Source organism: Oncorhynchus nerka, linkage group LG10 (genome assembly GCF_034236695.1).
Source record: "Oncorhynchus nerka isolate Pitt River linkage group LG10, Oner_Uvic_2.0, whole genome shotgun sequence".
NCBI classification, from domain to species: Eukaryota; Metazoa; Chordata; class Actinopteri; order Salmoniformes; family Salmonidae; genus Oncorhynchus; species Oncorhynchus nerka.
In genome coordinates, this window is record NC_088405.1 from 56,116,167 (window position 1) to 56,136,859 (window position 20,693).

General features: G+C 41.4%; 1 protein-coding gene and 1 long non-coding RNA gene across 2 annotated transcripts; both read right to left on the reverse strand.

Annotated features, from left to right (window-relative positions):
- Positions 1-3,148: 3,148 nt before the first annotated feature.
- LOC115136423 (uncharacterized) lies at positions 3,149-15,128 on the reverse strand. The gene is made up of 3 exons (XR_003864618.2): positions 14,932-15,128; positions 9,706-9,815; positions 3,149-3,880 (listed from the first exon to the last, which is right to left on the reverse strand). It is a non-coding gene; the product is annotated as an uncharacterized LOC115136423 (long non-coding RNA).
- A 1,844-nt stretch (positions 15,129-16,972) lies between these two features.
- Positions 16,973-19,237, reverse strand: tmem88a (transmembrane protein 88 a). Its single transcript, XM_029670587.2, has 3 exons — positions 18,951-19,237; positions 17,582-17,967; positions 16,973-17,421 (listed from the first exon to the last, which is right to left on the reverse strand). Exons 2-3 carry the CDS (start codon positions 17,954-17,956, stop codon positions 17,143-17,145), a joined length of 654 nt encoding a protein of 217 aa, XP_029526447.1. The 5' UTR covers positions 17,957-17,967; positions 18,951-19,237; the 3' UTR covers positions 16,973-17,142.
- Between the last annotated feature and the right edge of the window lie 1,456 nt (positions 19,238-20,693).

Genomic DNA, 20,693 nt, shown 5'->3' on the forward strand with positions numbered 1-20,693 from the left:
GGGCAGACATTTGACGAACTGACTTGTTGGAAAGGTGGCATCCTATGCTGGTGCCATGTTGAAAGCCACTGAGCTCTTCATTACGGGACATTCTACTGGCAATATCTACGGAGATTGCATGGCTGTGTGCTCGATTTTATACACCTGTCAGCAACGGGTGTGGCTTAAATAACCGAAACCTCTCATTTTGAAGGGGTGTCCACATACGTTTGTGTATGCAGGCATTAGGAAACCTGCTTCATGTTGGTATTGATGAGTTACCAAATATACTGAATGGATGTTTACCTGAAAGGTTTGATACATACCATGTTATGTGTGTGCCAATTACCATGTGTACCTGTAGTTTTACTGTAGTATTTATCCAGGGAAGTAAACTAAATCTCCTCTCTTTTGTCTCACCTCTATCTCTGACACGCATTACATAACCCTTTGCCCTCTCGTATCTAAAACATGTCTGTGTGAGCTTTACTCAGTCAAATTAACCTCTCTAGCTCCCTCCAGTTTAGTCATGTCACTAAGTATTAATCTTCGGTGTTTACTTAAAGCAATAAGGCTTGAGGGGGTGTGGTATATGGCCAATATACCACGGCTAAGGGCTGTCCTAATGCACGACGCAATGCGGAGTGCCTAGACACAGCCCATAGCTGCGGTATTTTGGCCATATATGACAAACCCCGGAGGTGCCTTATTGCTATTATAAACTGGTCACCAACATAATTAGAACAGTAAAAATAAATGTTTTGTCATACCCGTGGTATATGGTCTGATATACCACGGCTGTCAGCCAATCAGCATTCAGGGCTCGAACCACTCAGTTTCTAACGTCTCTTGTACCATTGCATTGTTGAATACTTGTTTCTGATTGGCTTGAAAGGAATTCTATAGCGTGCATTATTTAAGTGATAATGCCCTCAAAAGCCAGTGTTTGTAGGACATATTGGCACTCGTGTTAGACTAAGTTGAGGGCCGGTAAACCGTGCCAATATATCCTCCAAGCACTGGCTTCGAGGGCATTATCACTTTTATACAACGGGTAACCAACATATTCAAATAATGATTGACATATTTTAATTAACTTTATTTTGATTAATTTATTCATACTTTTTCATCCTTCCACGAGATATAGTCCTGACACATATCTAGGGTTGCTACCCAAGCCGGCTGGTCGTTTGTTCTATCGGTTCGGTTGCCATAGACGTGACATAGTCGTTTAGACTTTTTGTTCTGTATCTATGGACAGTTGGACACGACCCAGACATTCTTCTAAATGTTCTATTGCTATATGTTATTATCCCTTGCTTGCTAGCTAACCAACTACAGCTAACTTACAGTCACGCCAAACAATGCAGCCAGAATAACAACAAAGTAGCTGCATTTGCATTGGTTTAAGCTGTTTTCCAGTAACATTTATTTGGATACATGCATAAGAATGAGCTAATGATGCGTGATTTCACCTGGCATAGAAAATATGCTCTCTCGTCAGGGCACTGTTGTTCAGAGGAGCTAGCCAACAACACAGCTAACACAATCACTTCAAACTGAAGATGGAAAGACTGCAAGCTAGCTGCATTTAGTTTTATCTGTTCTCTGTTGAAATGTCTTTGTATATGTCCATAAAAATGAAGCTGATTCATGATTTCGACTGGCTGAGAAAAGTTGCCTGTCTTTCTCGTCCCGACTCCCGATCCCTACATGTTCATTACTATGGGACAGCTGGAGATCCAATTTCAATATGAAACAATGTTGCAAATGTCAGAGAGTCAGACTGCAAGTTTTATACAAATCTCTGTTATTGAAAACCGATTGCTAGTCTAAAAGAAATGGGAGATAATGTCTAGATGCTTTTTACAGTGGGGATGAAGTTTATAAATTGTCTGGCTGGGCTGATGAGACAGTGGATTGCGCAGTGAGATGGAACAGAGTAAATAGGCATTTCAATATCATAGCTTTAGCTTGAGGTAATTTGGGGAATAGACATGTGCTGGAATGCTGTTTTAACCAATTAGCGTCCAGGATCAGACCCACCCGTTGTATAATTCCCTATAACGCACAGTATATCAGCATAGTAGAATTCAATGGCTATAGTTCATTCTTTCATGTTCAATGTTTGAGCTGCTTTTGAAAGAAAGTCGAATTGAAAACACTATTGGCATTGTTGAATTTGATTTTCATAATAGCAAGCTGATGGTTAGCTAAACCAGCAAGTCTGTTTGGTTACCAAGGCATCTCCTGCAGCTATCTAGTAAATTTGCTAGCTACTTCAGTGAATGTTGAACACATTTCTACCTGCAAGTGAACACATTTCTAGTGGCAAATGCCAGGGCTGCAGGTAGCCTAGTGGTTAGAGTGTAGAGGGGGCAGGTAGCCTAGTGGTTAGAGTGTAGAGGGGGCAGGTAGCCTAGTGGTTAGAGTGTAGAGGGGGCAGGTAGCCTAGTGGTTAGAGTGTAGAGGGGGCAGGTAGCCTAGTGGTTAGAGTGTAGAGGGGGCAGGTAGCCTAGTGGTTAGAGTGTAGAGGGGGCAGGTAGCCTAGTGGTTAGAGTGTAGAGGGGGCAGGTAGCCTAGTGGTTAGAGTGTAGAGGGGGCAGGTAGCCTAGTGGTTAGAGTGTAGAGGGGGCAGGTAGCCTAGTGGTTAGAGCGTTGGGCCTGTAACCGTAGGGTTGCTGGATTGAATCCTGAGCTGACAAGGTAAAAAAGCTGTCATTCTGCCCCTGAACAAGGCAGTTAACCAACCCACTGTTCCCCGGTAGGCTGTCATTCTAAATAAGCATTTGTTCTTAGCTGTCTTGCATAGTTAAATAAAGGTTAAATAAAAATGTACAAATGATGGGTTTTTTTAAACAATTTGAGCCATGTTATAAAAGGGATAATCAACTCAGGGCTCTGTGTTCTCTGGAAAATAATGTGTCATTTGTTAATGTCACCTTGCTAGCGCATCTTGGAACACACCTTCCATGTTGTTCATTATTTTAGTTGATTATCCCTTATTCATAAAGGCCTGTTTGTTGAGTATATCCCATTCTTACTCAAAACTATTGAAAGGCTGTGATAGGATAACAGTGAACATGGACCGAACTAGACGGACACTGTAGCAATGTTCCATAATCAAACTGCAAGACAATTCATTTGCAACTATCCAACACTATTTTAAAAAATATACTTGTTACATTATTAGTAATGTAACATTAGTATTGTTCCATTATTTCAAAAGAAACAACACAAATAGAATATAAAGTGACAGAAATAATTGACAGTTGTAGAATTATAGCATTCATCGCATAGCCGTGCATTAGTTATGACTAGTCTACAACACCAGTTGCTAGATGGGATTTTACAGCAAATGGACAACTACAAAACGTAATTTAGATGCAAAACATTCATCCTAAAACAATAAATACTCAACATTGACCCTAGAACAATAAATAAAGTGACAAATGATAAAACAAGAAGAATGCACTTTAAGGTAATAGCGTAAACACATTTTCTTTACCCTTATCTACAAAAGTGTTTTCTTCCAATTCTGTCAAAAAATGTTGTATGCCTATCAGACTGTTCTCAAAAGTGCTACTCAGCCTCCATCTTCATTCAAGCAACTATCTCTAACATTGAGATGAACTGAGCTCCTCAACTACAAACAAGATCATTGAAGAACTGGGATATAGTCTGTTGTGAGACAGAGGATTCTGAGCAGACAGTCTTTGAGGGGTGTTTGGGCAGCAGGGGCTGCAGGATGAGGCTAGGGGTCAGTAGGTGGTATCTATAACGTTGTCTTCCATCTGATGTCTGTAGGCCACTCTTGCCTTGTGGGAAAAGTAGACAACTCCTCCTCCAGCGCTGGCATAGGTTGTCGGGGCAAACTGGGGCTCCGCTTCAATGTATGGAACTAAACAGGAAAAGGAGAGATGAGAGGATTAATACTGACATTCATCTCTGTTGGGAAGTCACATTCCCATACTGTACTACTATTGATGATGATGATGAACTGTCAAAGGGTTGTCAGTCCAAAATTACATTCCAAGTCAATTGTAAATGGCCTTAAAGTCGAACAGACAGCACTAGCACCATGAAATCTTATACAAATCTATTCATATACACCCTGAGGAAGAATACTTCTTTCAATCTTTACTAACGACATGTCACTGGCTTTGCAGATGACTTAGCACTATACACGTCAGCTACTACCGCAACTGAAATTACTGCAGCACTTAACAAAGACCTACAGTTAGTTTTCCGAATGTGTTGCAAGGAATAAGTTAGTCCTAAAAATGTCAAAAAATAAAAGCATTGTAATTGGGACAAATCATTCACTAAACCCTAAATCTTGTAATGAATACATGCCAATACATGCCACCAGAGGTCTCTTCACAATCCCCAAGTCCAGAACAGACTATGGGAGGCGCACAGTACTACAAAGAGCCATGACTAAAGGGAACTTCTATTCCACATCAAGTAACTAATGCAAGCAGTAAAATTGGATTTTAAAAATATATAAAAATACACCTTATGGAACAGTGGGGACTATGAGGCAACACAAACATAGGCACAGAGACATGCATACACACACACATGATAAGATATGCACTATACACACGTGCACACATGGATTTTGTGTTGTAGATATGTGGTAGTAGAGTAAGGGCCTGAGGGCACACACTTAATGTGTTGTGAAATCTGTTGTGAATGTACTGTAAGGTTTATAGAAATGTATAACTGCCTTAATTTTGCTTGACCCCAGGAAGAGTAGCTCAGCTAATGGGGATCCATAATAATTACAAATCCGATGACAAGCGAGCACTTAGATATGGTCATTTTCACGGTTTCATAAATTCATAGAATGTTTGGGAATGACGTAGAGTAAGGCATTTGTGGAGATTCTATATAAATATAGAGTGGGAAAGCAGCTGTGCATTTGGACTATTAATAGACACTGCAGTAAATAACACCAAATAAAGACATCTGTCTCATCCAGAACCGGAGTCTATGCAGATCGGTGCACCATAGCCAATAAGAGCTACAGTAGGCCTTTATATGCAAATAAGCCTTTGTGCAAATAAGCCATTTGCCACAAGGGTCTGCCATCATTCACTTTGAACTGGACTGTGTGTTTACAGGCAGTAGCAACAGCACAATTTAGATCATTCGAAAAGCATTCGCCAAAAGCCACAAAATACATCTGAATGGATTTCTGCAAATCAGTAAATACCATGGGAGGACTCTTACATTTGGGAACTTGACGTACCTATTGATCAAACAACCATGAAATGTAGTCTCCCCTTCAGTTATGCACATCAACAACAACAACCTCAACAACTAATGCTAGCCAGAGCAAGATAAGCTTAAATCTAATGAGGGAACATTAGATAAACCCTCAAACTTTTTTCAGCTAGTTGTCCGTCAAAATTGCACTGATAAACGATGGGGAATAGTAGCCTTCATGACCTTCTGCAGCTTGCCTGCCAATGCACGCATGTTCCAAGACACGTTTTGACAACTGAATGGGAACTTACCTGCCAACCCATTTGATCGATGCCAAATACATTTCATTGACAACTAAGGGTGCCTGTTTCTGCTCTCAGGTTCAGGAATGGCTTAAAATGCATAACATTGATCTAAAATTGACCCTAGAAGTAGTACTGTTGGGAGATCTGGAGAGACCGGGTCAGTCAATAGCTAATATACTAATACTCTTAGTAAAACTATTTATCTTCAATCTGTGGATTCTATTCGATTAGATAGATTGAAATTGTATGTTAAACATCACAGCATAGCTGAAAGATATATGGTGCATAGAATTCCGAAGAGGGTGGCCAGCAGAGATAGATGGGATGGGCTGAGGGTGACCAGCAGAGATAGATGGGATGGGCTGAGGGAAGCTGAGGGATGGAATGACGGTCAAAGATAAAAGTATAAAAAATAAAGTCAAAATAAAACATAACAAAAAGTATGTTTGAATGACACTGAGGGGCAATGGTGTTACTGCTAATGCCGGTTTGCCTGAGGCTGATGCTGTGCAGGTGTTTGTACACATGCATATACACACACACTCATTCAAATGCACACAGGTGCACATACATGGTCACACACACATGTAAATAGTGCCATACATGCTCTTAAACATATTCAGTTGTCCTTGATGTTTTTTGCTTTCTGTTTTCCTTTGTCCTTGTCTTTTTTGTCTTTTGTTAATTTTCTTGGTTACTGGGGGAGGTCTTGGGGGAAGGGAATGGAATATTTGTTCTACTTTATTTTTATCTTATTTTCTCAGGGGAGGGGGGGCTGTGTGTGTGTGTGTGGCTGGTGGCCTGGCGGTTAGGAGCTTGGGCCGGTGGCTGATGGATAAAAAAAATGTAAACCCATTTGATTTACAAATAAAATCACTGTGTTTCAGAGTGCACTCTGGGTCGTTCGTAAACGCAGAGTGCTGTCAGATTGTCTGTTGGTAAATTCAAAGCGTCCGCCCGCCCCTGGCATACTCAGACAAGGAGAGTGCTCTAAAATTGGACTAGATAGCCATAACAGTCGTTCAAGTTAAGCATAACTAGCTAGCAAAGCGATTCACATTTCTTGCTAGGTTACCAAATGACACCAGCATCTCTAGCTGTAGCCACTGAAAAAGTATATAAATGAAAAAAGTCGGTCACTCACCACTCCTCCAATGACGTGACATCCTCCCAGCAACGTAAAAAAAGTGACTACCTTTTACCTTACTTGTCCAGTTATCCCAAAAGTTAAAGAAACTAATTTTAAAATGTTCTATCTACCCTGTTAATGATTTCTTGCACAAAAGATTCAATTTTGACAAAATGCCTTGTGGTTTTTGTTCCTCTGATTCTGATTCAGAATCTATAGAGAATGTATTTTTCCTCATGCCACCATTCTAGTGAACTATGGATTGAAATTCATGAATGGTTGTGTATAAAAACTCCAGAATTACCTATGTTACCTTTGAAAATCAAATCAATCAAATCAAATTTTATTTGTCACATACACATGGTTAGCAGATGTTAATGCGAGTGTAGCGAAATGCTTGTGCTTCTAGTTCCGACAATGCAGTAATAACCAACAAGTAATCTAACTAACAATTCCAAAACTACTGTCTTATACACAGTGTAAGGGGATAAAGAATATGTACATAAGGATATATGAATGAGTGATGGTACAGAGCAGCATAGGCAAGATACAGTAGATGGTATTGAGTGCAGTATATACATATGAGATGAGTATGTAAACAAAGTGGCATAGTTAAAGTGGCTAGTGATACATGTATTACATAAGGATGCAGTCGATGATATAGAGTACAGTATATACGTATGCATATGAGATGAATAATGTAGGGTAGGTAACATTATATAAGGTAGCATTGTTTAAAGTGGCTAGTGATATATTTACATTATTTCCCATCAATTCCCATTATTAAAGTGATGACGTCAAATGGCGTTATGCTTATCCTTGTAATTGCAATCATAACTATTTTATTAACATTATTACTCTCTTGGCCAAATATTATATTCACAAATGTAAATGAAGTGGAAAAATTCCTTATTTTGTAGTTTTTTTTCATTGAACTGTTACAATTTTATAAATCCCTCAAACTTGTGAAACTTAAAAGGGGGGGGGTCATATATTGTCGCAATAATAAAAAAATAAAAAAATAAATAATATATAAATAAATAAAATAAAAAATAAAACACTAGGCTCTGCGTTTTTAACTTGCTAAATGAATATCTAATTAAATAGATATGCTAGCCTATTAGCCATGTTATGACTGACTTGTGATCATTGCCCTTGCTAGTTTGATTATATTGACATTCCTAGCCTTAGTTACATTCGTCTGTTTTTGTCCAAAAAAATGTAGTAATTGAAAATGAAACAGTGCATCCCGAATGGGTGGAAGCAACAAACAATTTTCCAGGCCAGCTGTTATTTACAACCTGATAGCAGTATTTTTGGGAAAACCAGTAATTATATTAATCATGCATTGAACTACGCCTTACTGTACGTCATGGAACTTTGACTTAAATACAACTTATTTTCAAAACCTCTTATAAAGTTGGTTTTGTAGCATAAACTGGGATTTGTATGTTTTTAACTGATATTACGACTCTCTGTTTGTTTCATATCTGCAGATTAGTTCAAATGCTGTCAGTTCCACTTTAATGAACACAGTGTTCTTCTCTTTGCAAATAGTGCCCCATTGAAAAAATCTAAACAAATACAGTGCCTTGCAAAAGTATTCATCCCCCTTGGCATTTTTTCTATTTTGTTTACAAAATTACAATCTGTAATTTAAATGGATTTTTATTTGGATTTCATGTAATGAACAAAATAGTCCAAATTGGTGAAGTGAAATGGAAAATGGAAAAAAATTACTTGTTTAAAAAAAATTGTCAAAATAAAAAACAGAAAAGTGGTGCGTGCATATGTATTTACCCCCTTTGCTATGAAACCCCTAAATAAGATCTGGTGCAACCAATTACCTTCAGAAGTCACATAAGTAGTTCAATAAAGACCTGTGTGCAATCTAAGTGTCACATGATCTGTCACATGATCTCAGTACCTGTTCTCAACACCTGTTCTGAAAGGCCCCAGAGTCTGCAACACCACCAAGCAAGGGGCACCACCAAGCAAGCGGCACCATGAAGACCAAGGATCTCTCCAAACAGGTCAGGATCAAAGTTGTGGAGAAGTAAAGATCACAGTTGGGTTCTAAAAAAATATCTGAAACTTTGAACATCCCACGGAGCACCATTAAATCCATGACTAAAAAATTGAAAGAATATGGCACCACAACAAACCTGCTAAGAGTGGGCCGTCCACCAAAATTCATGGACCAGGCATGGAGGGCATTAATCAGAGAGGCAACAAAGAGACCAAAGATAACCCTGAAGGAGCTGCAAAGCTCCACAACGGTGATTGGAGTACTTGTCAATAGGACCTTAAGCCGTACGCTCTACAGAGCAGGGCTTTTCGGAAGACTCCCCAAACATATGGAAGAAGGTACTCTGGTCAGATGAGACTAAAATGTTGCTTTTTGGCCATCAAGGAAAGAGCAAACCCAACACCTCACATCACCCCGGGAACACCATCCCCACAATGAAGCATGGTGGTGGCAGCATCATGCTATGGGGATGTTTTCCATTGGCAGGGACAAGGAAACTGGTCAGAATTGAAAGAATGATGGATGGCTCTAAATACAGGGAAATTCATGAGGGAAACCTGTTTCAGTCTTCCAGAGATTTGAGACTTGGACCTCAATCCAATGGAGAATCTGTGGTATATGACTTAAAGATTGCTGAACACCAGCGGAACCCATCCAACTTGAAGGAGCTGGAGCAGTTTTGCCTTGAAGAATGGGCAAACATCCCAGTGGCTAGATGTGCCAAGCTTATAGAGACATACCCCAAGATACTTACAGCTCTAATTGCTGCAAAAGGTGGACCAACAAAATATAGACTTTGGAGGGTGAATAGTTCTGCACGCTCAAGTTCAGTTTTTTAGTCTTATTTATTGTTTGTTTCACAAAAAAAAGTATTTTGCATCTTCAAAGTGGTAGGCATGTTGTGTAACTCAAATTATACAAACCCCCCCAAAAATGTATTTTAATTCCAGGTTGTAAGGCAGCAAAATAGGAAAAAAAAGGGGGATGAATACTTTTGCAAGCCACTGTAGGCATCACACTCCTGCAAAAACTGTAGTTGGTGTTGTTACCTGCTTTAGGGGGGCAGTGTCTGCCCTTGCCTCTGTCTTTACACCTCCTGTACCAGGGAAAACACTGGAGAACCTTCACACCCATGGGCGCAGCAGCTCGAAGAGCCAGTCTGAAAAGAGAGAACAAGGATTTTGTTATTTAAAAGAAGCATTACCACTGGGCACTCTATACCTTTCAAAACCTGAAAACTGAGAAAACTTCAACAACCATATTGCAAATGAATTATGATCCTTTTTCAGGGAATTTAAGAGCTACTCATCCCTCTATCTGATTTGCACCAGCAAAATTGGGTTGTTATACATGTCTAAATCTGACACACCAAACTTTCCCTAAATGTGTCATTCTGGTTTGGTTTTAGGACTATCATAATAATAATTTATGTTTAAGAGAGAGAGAGAGAAAGAGAGAGAGAGTGATAGCTTTATGGTACTTTCTAAATATTCTGGACCCTGGAGGCTGTGAACCATTTAAATTATTACTTCCAGCTATGACAGAAGATCGAATAGATTAAAAACAGACAATTCATCAAAGGGAGCTTTTAAATGAAATAACCCACTAGGCACAGACCTCAGTTCAACATCTAGTTTAGATTCACATGTGGTTGAGTTATCAAGTAACGTAAAAAAAAAAAAAAAAAAGGAAATCACAATGTTGTCGGGAAGTAGTTTGGGGGTAGATAGCTATATCGGGCTAATATAGGACTATTAAAGGCTCAGTGCACTACTTTTGTGAATTTGTATTTTTTTTTACCCCCAAAAATGTTTATTTAAGAGGCTCCTCTGTCCTCCACTCGTTACCTGTATTAATGGCACCAGTTTGAACTTGTTATCAGTATAAAAGAGACCTGTCCACAACCTCTAACAGTCACACTCCAAACTCCACTATGGCCAAGACCAAAGAGCTGTCAAAGGACACCAGAGACAAAATTGTAGACCTACACCAGGCTGGGAAGACTGAATCTGCAATAGGTAAGCAGCTTGATTTGAAGAAATCAACTGTGGGAGCAATTATTAGGAAATGGAAGACATACAAGACCACTGATAATCTCCCTCGATCTGGGGCTCCACGCAAGATCTCACCCCGTGGGGTCAAAATTATCACAAGAACGGTGAACAAAAATCCCAGAACCACACGGGGGGACCTAGTGAATGACCTGCAGAGAGCTGGGACCAAAGTAACAAAGCCTACCATCAGTAACACATTACGCCGCCAGGGAATCAAATCCTGCAGTGCCAGACGTGTCCCCCTGCTTAAGCCAGTACATGTCCAGGCCTGTCTGAAGTTTGCTAGAGAGCATTTGGATGATCCAGAAGAAGATTGGGAGAATGTCATATGGTCAGATGAAACCAAAATATAACTTTTTGGTGAAAACTCAACTCGTCGTGTTTGGAGGACAAAGAATGCTGAGTTGCATCCAAAGAACACCATACCTACTGTGAAGCATGGGGGTGGAAACATCATGCTTTGGGGCTGTTTTTCTGCAAAGGGACCAGGACGACTGATCCGTGTAAAGGAAAGAATGAATGGGGCCATGTATCGTGAGATTTTGAGTGAAAACCTCCTTCCATCAGCAAGGGCAGTGAAGATGATACGTGGCTGGGTCTTTCAGCATGACAATGATCCCAAACACACCGCCCGGGCAACGAAGGAGTGGCTTTGTAAGAAGCATTTCAAGGTCCTGGAGTGGCCTAGCCAGTCTCCAGATCTCAACCCCATAGAAAATCTTTGGAGGGAGATGAAAGTCCATGTTGCCCAGCAACAGCCCCAAAACATCACTGCTCTAGAGGAGATCTGCATGGAGAATTGGGCCAAAATACCAGCAACAGTGTGTGAAAACCTTGTGAAAACTTACAGAAAACGTTTGACCTCTGTCATTGCCAACAAAGGGTATATAACAAAGTATTGAGATAAACTTTTGTTATTGACCAAATACTTATTTTCCACCATCATTTGCAAATAAATTTATAAAAAATCCTACAATGTGATTTTCTGGATTTTTTTTCTCATCTTGTCTGTCATAGTTGAAGTGTACCTGGCTGACTAAATACTTTTTTGCCCCACTGTATACAAAAGTATACGACTAAGCCGTGGAGTGATAGGCCACACAAGCTCACAGAATCGGACCATCGAGTGCTGTAGCTCGTAAAAATCATGTCTTCAGTTGCAACACTCACTACCGAGTTCCAAACGGCCTTTGGAAGCAACATCAGCACAAGAACTGTTCGTCGGGAGCTTCATGAAATGGGTTTCCATGGCCGAGCAGCCGCATAGAAGATCACCATGCCAATGCCAAGCGTCGGCTGGAGTGGTGTAAAGCTCAACGTTATTGGACTCTGGAGCAGTGGAAACTCGTTATCTGGAGTGATGAATCCCGCTTCACCATTTGGAAGTCCGACAGACGAATCTGGGTAGAGATCAGTGTGGAAGAACTTGACTGACCTGCACAGAGCCCTGACCTCAACCCTATTGAACACCTTTGGGATTAATTGGAATGCCGACTGTCACCAAGGCCTAATCGCCCAACATCAGTGCCCAACCCCACTAATGCTCTTGTGGCTGAATGGAAGCAAGTCCCTGCAGCAATGTTCCAACATTTAGTGGAAAGCCTTCCCAGAGTGGAGGCTGTCGTTGCAGTGAAGGGGGCACCAACTCCATATTAATGCCCATGATTTTGGTGTTTGAGCAGATGTCCACATACTTTTAGTCATGTAGTGTACAGTGGCTTGTAAAAGTATTCACTCCCCTTGGCATTTTTCCTATTTTATTGCCTTACAACCTGGAATGAAAATAGATTTTTTTGGTGGTTTGTATAATTACACAACATGCCTACCACTTTGAAGATGCAAAATATTTTTTCTTGTGAAACAAACAAGAAATTAAACAAAAACACTGAAAACTTGTACGTGCATAACTATTCACCCCCCCCAAAGACAATACTTTGTAGAGCCACCTTTTTCAGCAATTACAGCTGCAGCTTTGGGGCATGTCTCTATAAGCTTGGCACATCTAGCCACTGGGATTTCTGCCCATTTTTCAAGGCAAAACTGCTTCAGCTCCTTCAGCTTGGATGGGTACCGCTGGTGTACAACAATCTTTAAGTCATACCACAGATTCTCAAGTGATTTGAGGTCTGGGCTAAGCCATTCCAATACATTTAAATGTTCCCCTTAAACCACTAGTGTTGCTTTAGCAGTATACTTAGGGTTAGGGTCATTGTCCTGCTGGAAGGTCAACATCCGTCCCAGTCTCAAATCTCTGGAAGACTGAAACAGGTTTCCCTCATGAATTTCCCTGTATTTAGCGCCATCCATCATTCTTTCAATTCTGACCAGTTTCCCAGTCCCTGCCAATGAAAACATCCCCACAGCATGGTGCTGCCACCACCATGCTTCATTGTGGGGATGGCGTTCTCGGGGTGATGAAAGGTGTTGGGTTTGCGCTTTCCTTGATGGCTACAAAGCTCAATTTCACCAGATCTTATTCAGGGGCTTCATAGTAAAGGGGGTGAATACATATGCACGCACCACTTTTCCGTTTAAAAAAGTTATTTTTTTCATTTCACTTCACCAATTTGGACTATTTTGTGTATGTCCGTTACATCAAATAAAAATAAAAATCAATTTAAATAACAGGCTGTAATGCAACAAAGTAGGAAAAATGCAAAGGGCAATGAATACTTTTGCAAGGCACTGTACATCTCATATCACTCATATTATCTGAAGACCGTGGTTACGAAAGTAACCTTAAATTATGGCGAGCAGCAAATCCCAGGAGGCTTAGCGTGTTTCTTCAGGAATTGTGAGAACAAGGGAAAACACTGCCAACAAGATGATCTAATCTCAGATCTCTCTCCTTTACAGTACAGGACAAGGCAACCTCAACATGGTGATCCCCACATGCCCAACTAAGCTGTTATTGCTTGTGTGTGTTTTCCTAGGTCTATTTCGGTTTGTGCCCACAATTCTGAAATAATGTGAGGTTCCATATCAATGATTTCACATAGTCCTACCTGATACAAGTATAGACATTTAGGGTGTGCAGACTTAACCTCTGTGCAGGGTCAAAACACTGTAGGCTACTCTTTTGTGAGGCAGGCCTGCAGGAATAACCCTAATGGTGGATAAGAACTGCACAACAGATGCACTACAAAGGCTGGGTCCTGCTGCCACCAGTGTAGCAAATAAGTGGAGAGATCAGCAACCCTAAGGTTACAGGGCAAGTGCACTTACTTTGCTTACTGTATAAAGGTGCTGTCCGGAGGGTGCTACACTTGTTCGCATTCCAGACTTGTTGCTGTCAACCGGTAAGCTACAGTAGGCTATTGATACACTGCGTTCTCTGAAAAGACAGTTACATAAACCGGCAGTAGCATAATCTGTTGTTGCCATTGAAACTAGAGCAATTTACGCAGAGAAAGGCAGACAGATCTCTCAGTATCCCATAGCGGAATTCAATGCAGAAATGAATGACTGCATTTTTATTTCTCTAAATTCTGATCTTAAAATGAGAGATTTTGTGTGTTGTTATGCACAAAATAGCTCATGTATAAAGTAGGCCTGGGCTATATGCAAATTAAGAAATCATGTAAGAGCAATAATTCTGAATTTCAATAGCGTTTCAAATATTTTAGAGGCCCAAATGCAGTCAAAATGATGTTTTCTTGCGTTTTGTATCCTATTGTACAGTAGCTGATGAAACTAACACTATAAAAGTATGAACAAATTTGATCATTGTTTGATTTCCTGATAGTTGCTGGTTGAAAATGCAATCTACACAGGACCTTCTATTCAGCAGGTTTGCATGGGCAGGAATTTTGTACGTTTGTTAATAGACCAATAACAAAAAGCATTCCAAACCTCTCTGACAATGGCTAGTTTTCAGTTTTCTTGATTGAGAAATACTTTTAAAAAATATATATATTTTCTTGTCAATTTTAATGGAAAACTATTAGACTACACTAAGATATTTAATTGGTACCCAGAAATTATATTTATATAATGGCTGCATTGGGCCATTAAGATATTTGTCCTCTTACTCCCTCTCCTTCCCAATTACTCAAATTTAAAAAATCACAATAGTCAAATGTAGCCATACCATACAACCAATCAATAACTGTATGAAGGTTACATCAACCGAATACGAAATGTGAAAACAAAACATTGAAATATCCCTGTATGTCATGGTGCTATTGAATAGCCAAAAGAATAGAATAGACTATAACTCACCTGTAAATAAAATATCAAAATGGTATGAACTTGTTTTGTGAGTAGGTTTGGTTGGAGTTCTCTAAAAAATAGTATCATTTGCTTTTTGATGTCTGATCTTCTGGTTTGATGTCACGAGGCAGTCAGAGCTCATTCCTCTGACCACTGATGCTGTAAATGCAACCTGTCTTGTCCCTGGTAGAGCGTCTATCACTCTCTCATTGATACAACAAGGGCATGGAAATTTTCCACTGTCGACTCTGCGTCTTTAAATAGCTAATCCCTCAGCGCGTGGCCACAAAACAAAACATGCTTCCCCTGACGCTGTCCCCGCACTTACAGTGTATGTGTGTGTTGGCAATTTAGTACGGGCAGTAAATAGATCTCAAGTGAAGTGTTGCTATGTATCCTTGTAAAAACTGTTAAAAACAAGGACATGAATGGTGATCTAATTGGTAAGGGATGCAATGTTAGTCAAGATGGTGTGTTAACCTTCACTAATATGTAAACCACTTTATTCTGCATATTATACCTCCATATAGTAAGATACCATTTTTAAAACAATTTTTAAAGGTCAACATATGCTGTTATTATCTTGTCCATCATCAACACGAGGACACCAGTGCATTCAACCAACACAAAAGTCTACCATAACGTTGATCATGTCTGAAAGTTGTCCTTACCTGCCTGTTTCTGAATAACCTATTTTGAATGACAGGCAGAACAACGCTGACCTTTGGTGACCCTGAGCAGTGAACTTTCCAACAGCTGACATACAGCACAACAGCTGGCATACAGCACAACAGCTGACATACAGCACAACAGCTGGCATACAGCACAACAGCTGACATACAGCACAACAGCTGACATACAGCACAACAGCTGGCATACAGCACAACAGCTGACATACAGCACAACAGCTGACATACAGCACAACAGCTGACATACAGCACAACAGCTGGCATACAGCACAACAGCTGACATACAGCACAACAGCTGACATACAGCACAACAGCTGACATACAGCACAACAGCTGACATACAGCACAACAGCCGGAAGGGAGAAAATAGGTTATTTTGTAGTTGTTTATATGAAATTGGCATAGCTTTAATAATATTATTTGGGTGATTATCTATTTAATACCATTCTATTGCTAAAATGGGCAATTAGAAAGCCTGTAATATACTCAAAGTATTTTTTTTCCCAGGTATTCTCAATTACGTTACAACAGCTATTCACAGGCCATGATTATATAAACATGACAGAAGTTGAATGTTTTAGCTTACTTTAAAAAAGAAACACACATTTGGCAAGTTACTCATGTATTTATTACTGCATGACAACTGTTTTTGTTATCCACAAAATATGAGTATAGGTTGTCAACCGTTTTCTATGAATGTCATCATTCTATTCAAGCCCAACAAGGGAATTCAAGCAAACCCTTTCTGAGCGAAGTAATGTCATGAAGTTACTGAGTGAAGTGATGTCATGAAGTTACTGAGTGAAGTGATGTCATAAAAAGCTTTTTGATTGATTCTGTACACCATTTATAGGATGTATTTGTGACTATAACTCCCTTCAAACTTGGATTAAAGTCAATATTTGACAGCTGCCAAATGGCATCAGAGAGATGGTAGCCTTGGTATCCCACAGGCTTGTGAGGTGATGTCATGGTAGAGGACATCTTGTGATCCACTAGAGGGAGGTGTTGCCATTTCATGCCACAGTCCACAACAGAACCTGATTCCCTTTTCTTTATTTCTTTAACACAAAGCAACTTTTTCGATATGATGGAACATTTTATTCTAAACAAGCATAGAGTAATAAAAGTACAGCATTATTGAATATTTAAAAAAACAAACGCAATAATGTGACATTGAATTACAGCGTAGTTACAGGGATATTTGATAGTACTTCATGTCGCATAGTTGTGTGATTTTACAGCTTCACCTTTGCTCTCTACTTATAAAAGAACCAGTGTATTGTAAGATCCACCTCCACACCACCCCCAGACCTACAGACATATGAAAGATGTCCATAATCTCCACACCTCATGCTCTGTTTTCTTTCTCCATTCCTTCACATTCTCCCCCTCCCTGCTCAAAGTACAAGTTGCCCCTATCCACAGATCTAGGATCAAATTACTTGACCCCCAATCCTAACCTTCACCATAAGGAGGAAGAAAATGTTATCTGACCCTGCATCGGTGGTTGGGTCAACATCTACTCTACTCACACCCACACACTGCCTTTGCCCTCCCCCTCTGAGGCCCCATGCTGGCCGCAGCAGTCCCCTCCACGGTGGCGCGAGGCAGGCAGGTTCTTGTATACGGCCCTGCTGTAGGGGATGAAACAGAGGCCCAGTTGGAGGTGGCGGGCCAGGCGGCAGTAGGCAGCCAGAGCCAGGACCAGGAGGGGGGTGACCAGGATGAAGCCCACCACCAGCAGGGCCACACAGCCACCGTCATCCAGCAGGTCTGAACAGTACAGGGACGTGCCATTGGGCTGCACCTGGGGACGACATACACACATATTTAAACTACTCATGTGTCACACTGCAATGTTCAGGTGGTGACTCATGCTCTTTCTTTCCCCGGGTGTCAATGACTCTTTCCTCTCTGTTTCTATCTCTCTGAGACACACAGACTTCCTTCCTGGATGGCAGTCTTACCGTGGAGTGACACAGGAAGCCAAACACGACCATGACCAGCGCTGGGGTCAAGATGGTGCCGAACACGATGCTGGCCAGTGTGCCGTTGACCAGTGCGATGATCAGGTTCTGAGCCGTCACCAGTACTGAGCACGCCCAGCAGTCCAGAGAGCCTCTCAGCTCCAGAGGGGCGTCTGTACCCCCTGATGCGCTGCCCGCCACTGAGTACGGGGGTGGCACCACCAATCCTGACCCCCCCGTGGGTGACCTTGGCACAGAGGTCACAGAGCCTGTGTGCTGGAGGTGGGATGGCAGTGATGACAGAGGTTCCCCATTATTAATGTGATTCAGCTGGGTGATGCCCTTCTCCAGGGTCCCGTTTCTCGACAGACTCATCCTCCCTGGGCCTTCAGAAAACAAAATGATTAGGGTTGTTAAATTAATTCATTAATTAATTTATGTGCATATCATACAGTACAATGGTATAATCATTATTACTAGTGGCAGTGCAGTTGGTTATGGGTTAAGTGATATTGGGCGGGCCTGTTACTTCTATTCTGTTAGGGTGCCTTAGGAGTTGCAGTTACATAGACTGGGAGCCCTGATAATGAATCCCCTTTACAGAAAGGAATCTGTTTGGCATGCCCATGTTTTTACATAACAGAGTGAAAAAAGCCACTGAATGTTGCTCCATTAAAGTGAGAGTAGCAAAGTTTCCTAAAGTACAGTGGTGAGAGCTGCGGAAAGAAAACACAGATAACTGCGCAACTCGGGGAAGTAGGAAATAGACTTCCCTTGGCCCCACCCCCAGTCTCCTGGATGACTACAGTCTCAGAACAATGAGCCAGGAACGAGCCCCCCAAAACACCCCTTCTGAGAAACCCTCTACCGCTAATTTTAACAGTCAACAACCTTTAGCTAAGTTGGATTTGAAATGAAAATGGATCATTATAATGGACTTTAAAATATATATATTTCACCCAACTTTCCAGTTGTCTTTAGAAGTGGGGTGGTACCTCAGCCATGTGTAATGGTCACAAATCTAATACTAGACTGTTGGTATTGAGATGAAGGTAGCATGTATGACCTCTGAGAACATCATGGTAAAAAGGATCATGGATTTAAATAGTTAATTTTCCATTCAGTCTCCATATGAACCTATCAATGAACGGGTGGATTAAAACCCTTCAATTGAAGTTATTCAACTGTTCTGTAATACAATGCCAAATGCTAATTGTCTCGTCACACCCAAACATGCACTAGCAGCATAAACACTACACGCTGCAAGAGAGTTGACCATGATCTTTGTTAGGATGTTTAGTTGTAGTTTCCATGTCCCTCCTTCATCCCTGGACACCCATAACGACCACGGTGAGATGTGTTTACTCACTGTGTGATTGGTGGAGTCGTTCTGAGGATCTGTCTCTCTCTCCTCTCACAGTCGCGGTGAGACGATGAGAATGTACTCTGTTCTTTAACCTGTCCTCCCACTCTGAGAACGCCCGTGGAGAGAAGAAGAGGTCGGCCTCCACTGCATGAACATCCAGATCCCGAGGTCAGAGGGATGGTATTGATCAGGTGGAGGTTAATAGCCTTTATGTCGAGGGTTCAGACCTTTCTCTGCTGTATCCGGGTCTTCCAGAAGGTAAACTCCCGGTATTCAGCAGATGCTTTGTGCCCTCACAGCCCTCAGTCAGTGTGACTATCGTTCTCTTTTGCTTTGTGCTGAATCCGACGTTCTGAACAGTTAAGGCAAATGTTGCTTTCCTGCTTGGCTCTGGCTCTTCATTTCCTGCCGTGCCGTTTCCTCACTTTTACTCCAGGTTGGTTAGTCACGGAGTCTCCCCTCTGTCTCCTGCCTGTCTCCTCTCTGCTGGGTGTGTGTCTGTGGGCTGCTGTGGTGCTGGTGGGTACAGAGGCAGCTGGGGTGTGTTAGGGGTTGGTGATGGTATTTGGGAAGGGCGGGGGCACACAGGAGGGATTACACTGATAACCCCTGCACCCAGTGGGGAGCGAGGGGGTGGGGAGGGATGGGAAGGCAGTCACTCCAGAGAGGGAGAGTGTTTATTTGGATAGATTAGGAGTCAGGGGTGAGGGCCAAACTCTAGCAGTTGCTACAACCACTAACCACTACCTTCTGCTGAAGTCACTACAACCACTAACCACTACCTTCTGCTGAAGTCACTACAACCACTAACTTCTGCTGAAGTCACTACAACCACTAACCACTAACTTCTGCATTCGAATATTGAAAATGTGTGGATAATAAAATCCTAAACAAATGAGAACAAATAGTAGAGTGGAACTTTCTGAAGCAAGTACATTTAAGCATTTAAAACAGGAATGTGTAATTTAGTGAGATGGTGATAAGACGGAATAAACTGTTAACTTTTTGCAATGTGTCTCCATTGCAAGATAATCCGATCCAGTACATCTGTTTTACATTTGCCATACATGATTCAGAACATGGATAGTTTCTCACATAAGATCCGTACATTCCGATCTACTCCTGAGTGAGATATAGATGACGGGGGAGGGGGACTCACTGATTGCACAAAGATAAGATGTAGCTTCGAATAGCACTATAGTATACAGACCCCGAGACAGAACACAGAACTGAACACATTAACTATGTAGAAGGTAGGTATGGACAGCGGCTGCCTGGGCCATACAAGACATAGTTGTTTTAATGTTGTGCTGAAGGTCAAGAAGGAAAAGGGGACTGGCACTTGCCGTCTTGATGAAAAACAGAACACCAGGTTCAGAGAACGAAGAGGAAATGTGGATGGGGTAGAACGGAGTAATGTGGCAGGAGAAGGAAAGGATCACCAGATTGATAAGAGACCGGTGGGAGTTTAGTTCAAAGAGCGAGAATCAGTATTGGATGTTTTTCCCATTTTTTTTCTTCTTCATCTCAGTCTGGGCAAGTTTTGTTTATTTCTTCAGGGGGCAGATAGGAGCTCCCTCTGGAATGAGAGGGGGGGGGGTTGAATAAAGGAGGGGGGCTGAGGAGAAGAAAGAAAGGTGATAATACAGCCTTTTGTGTATGTTGAGAGGTGTAGGGTTGCGGGAGGACGAGCAAGACCAGTCTTCCTGTCTTAGGAACCAGGATATCCTGCTTTGTCCGTAGGTC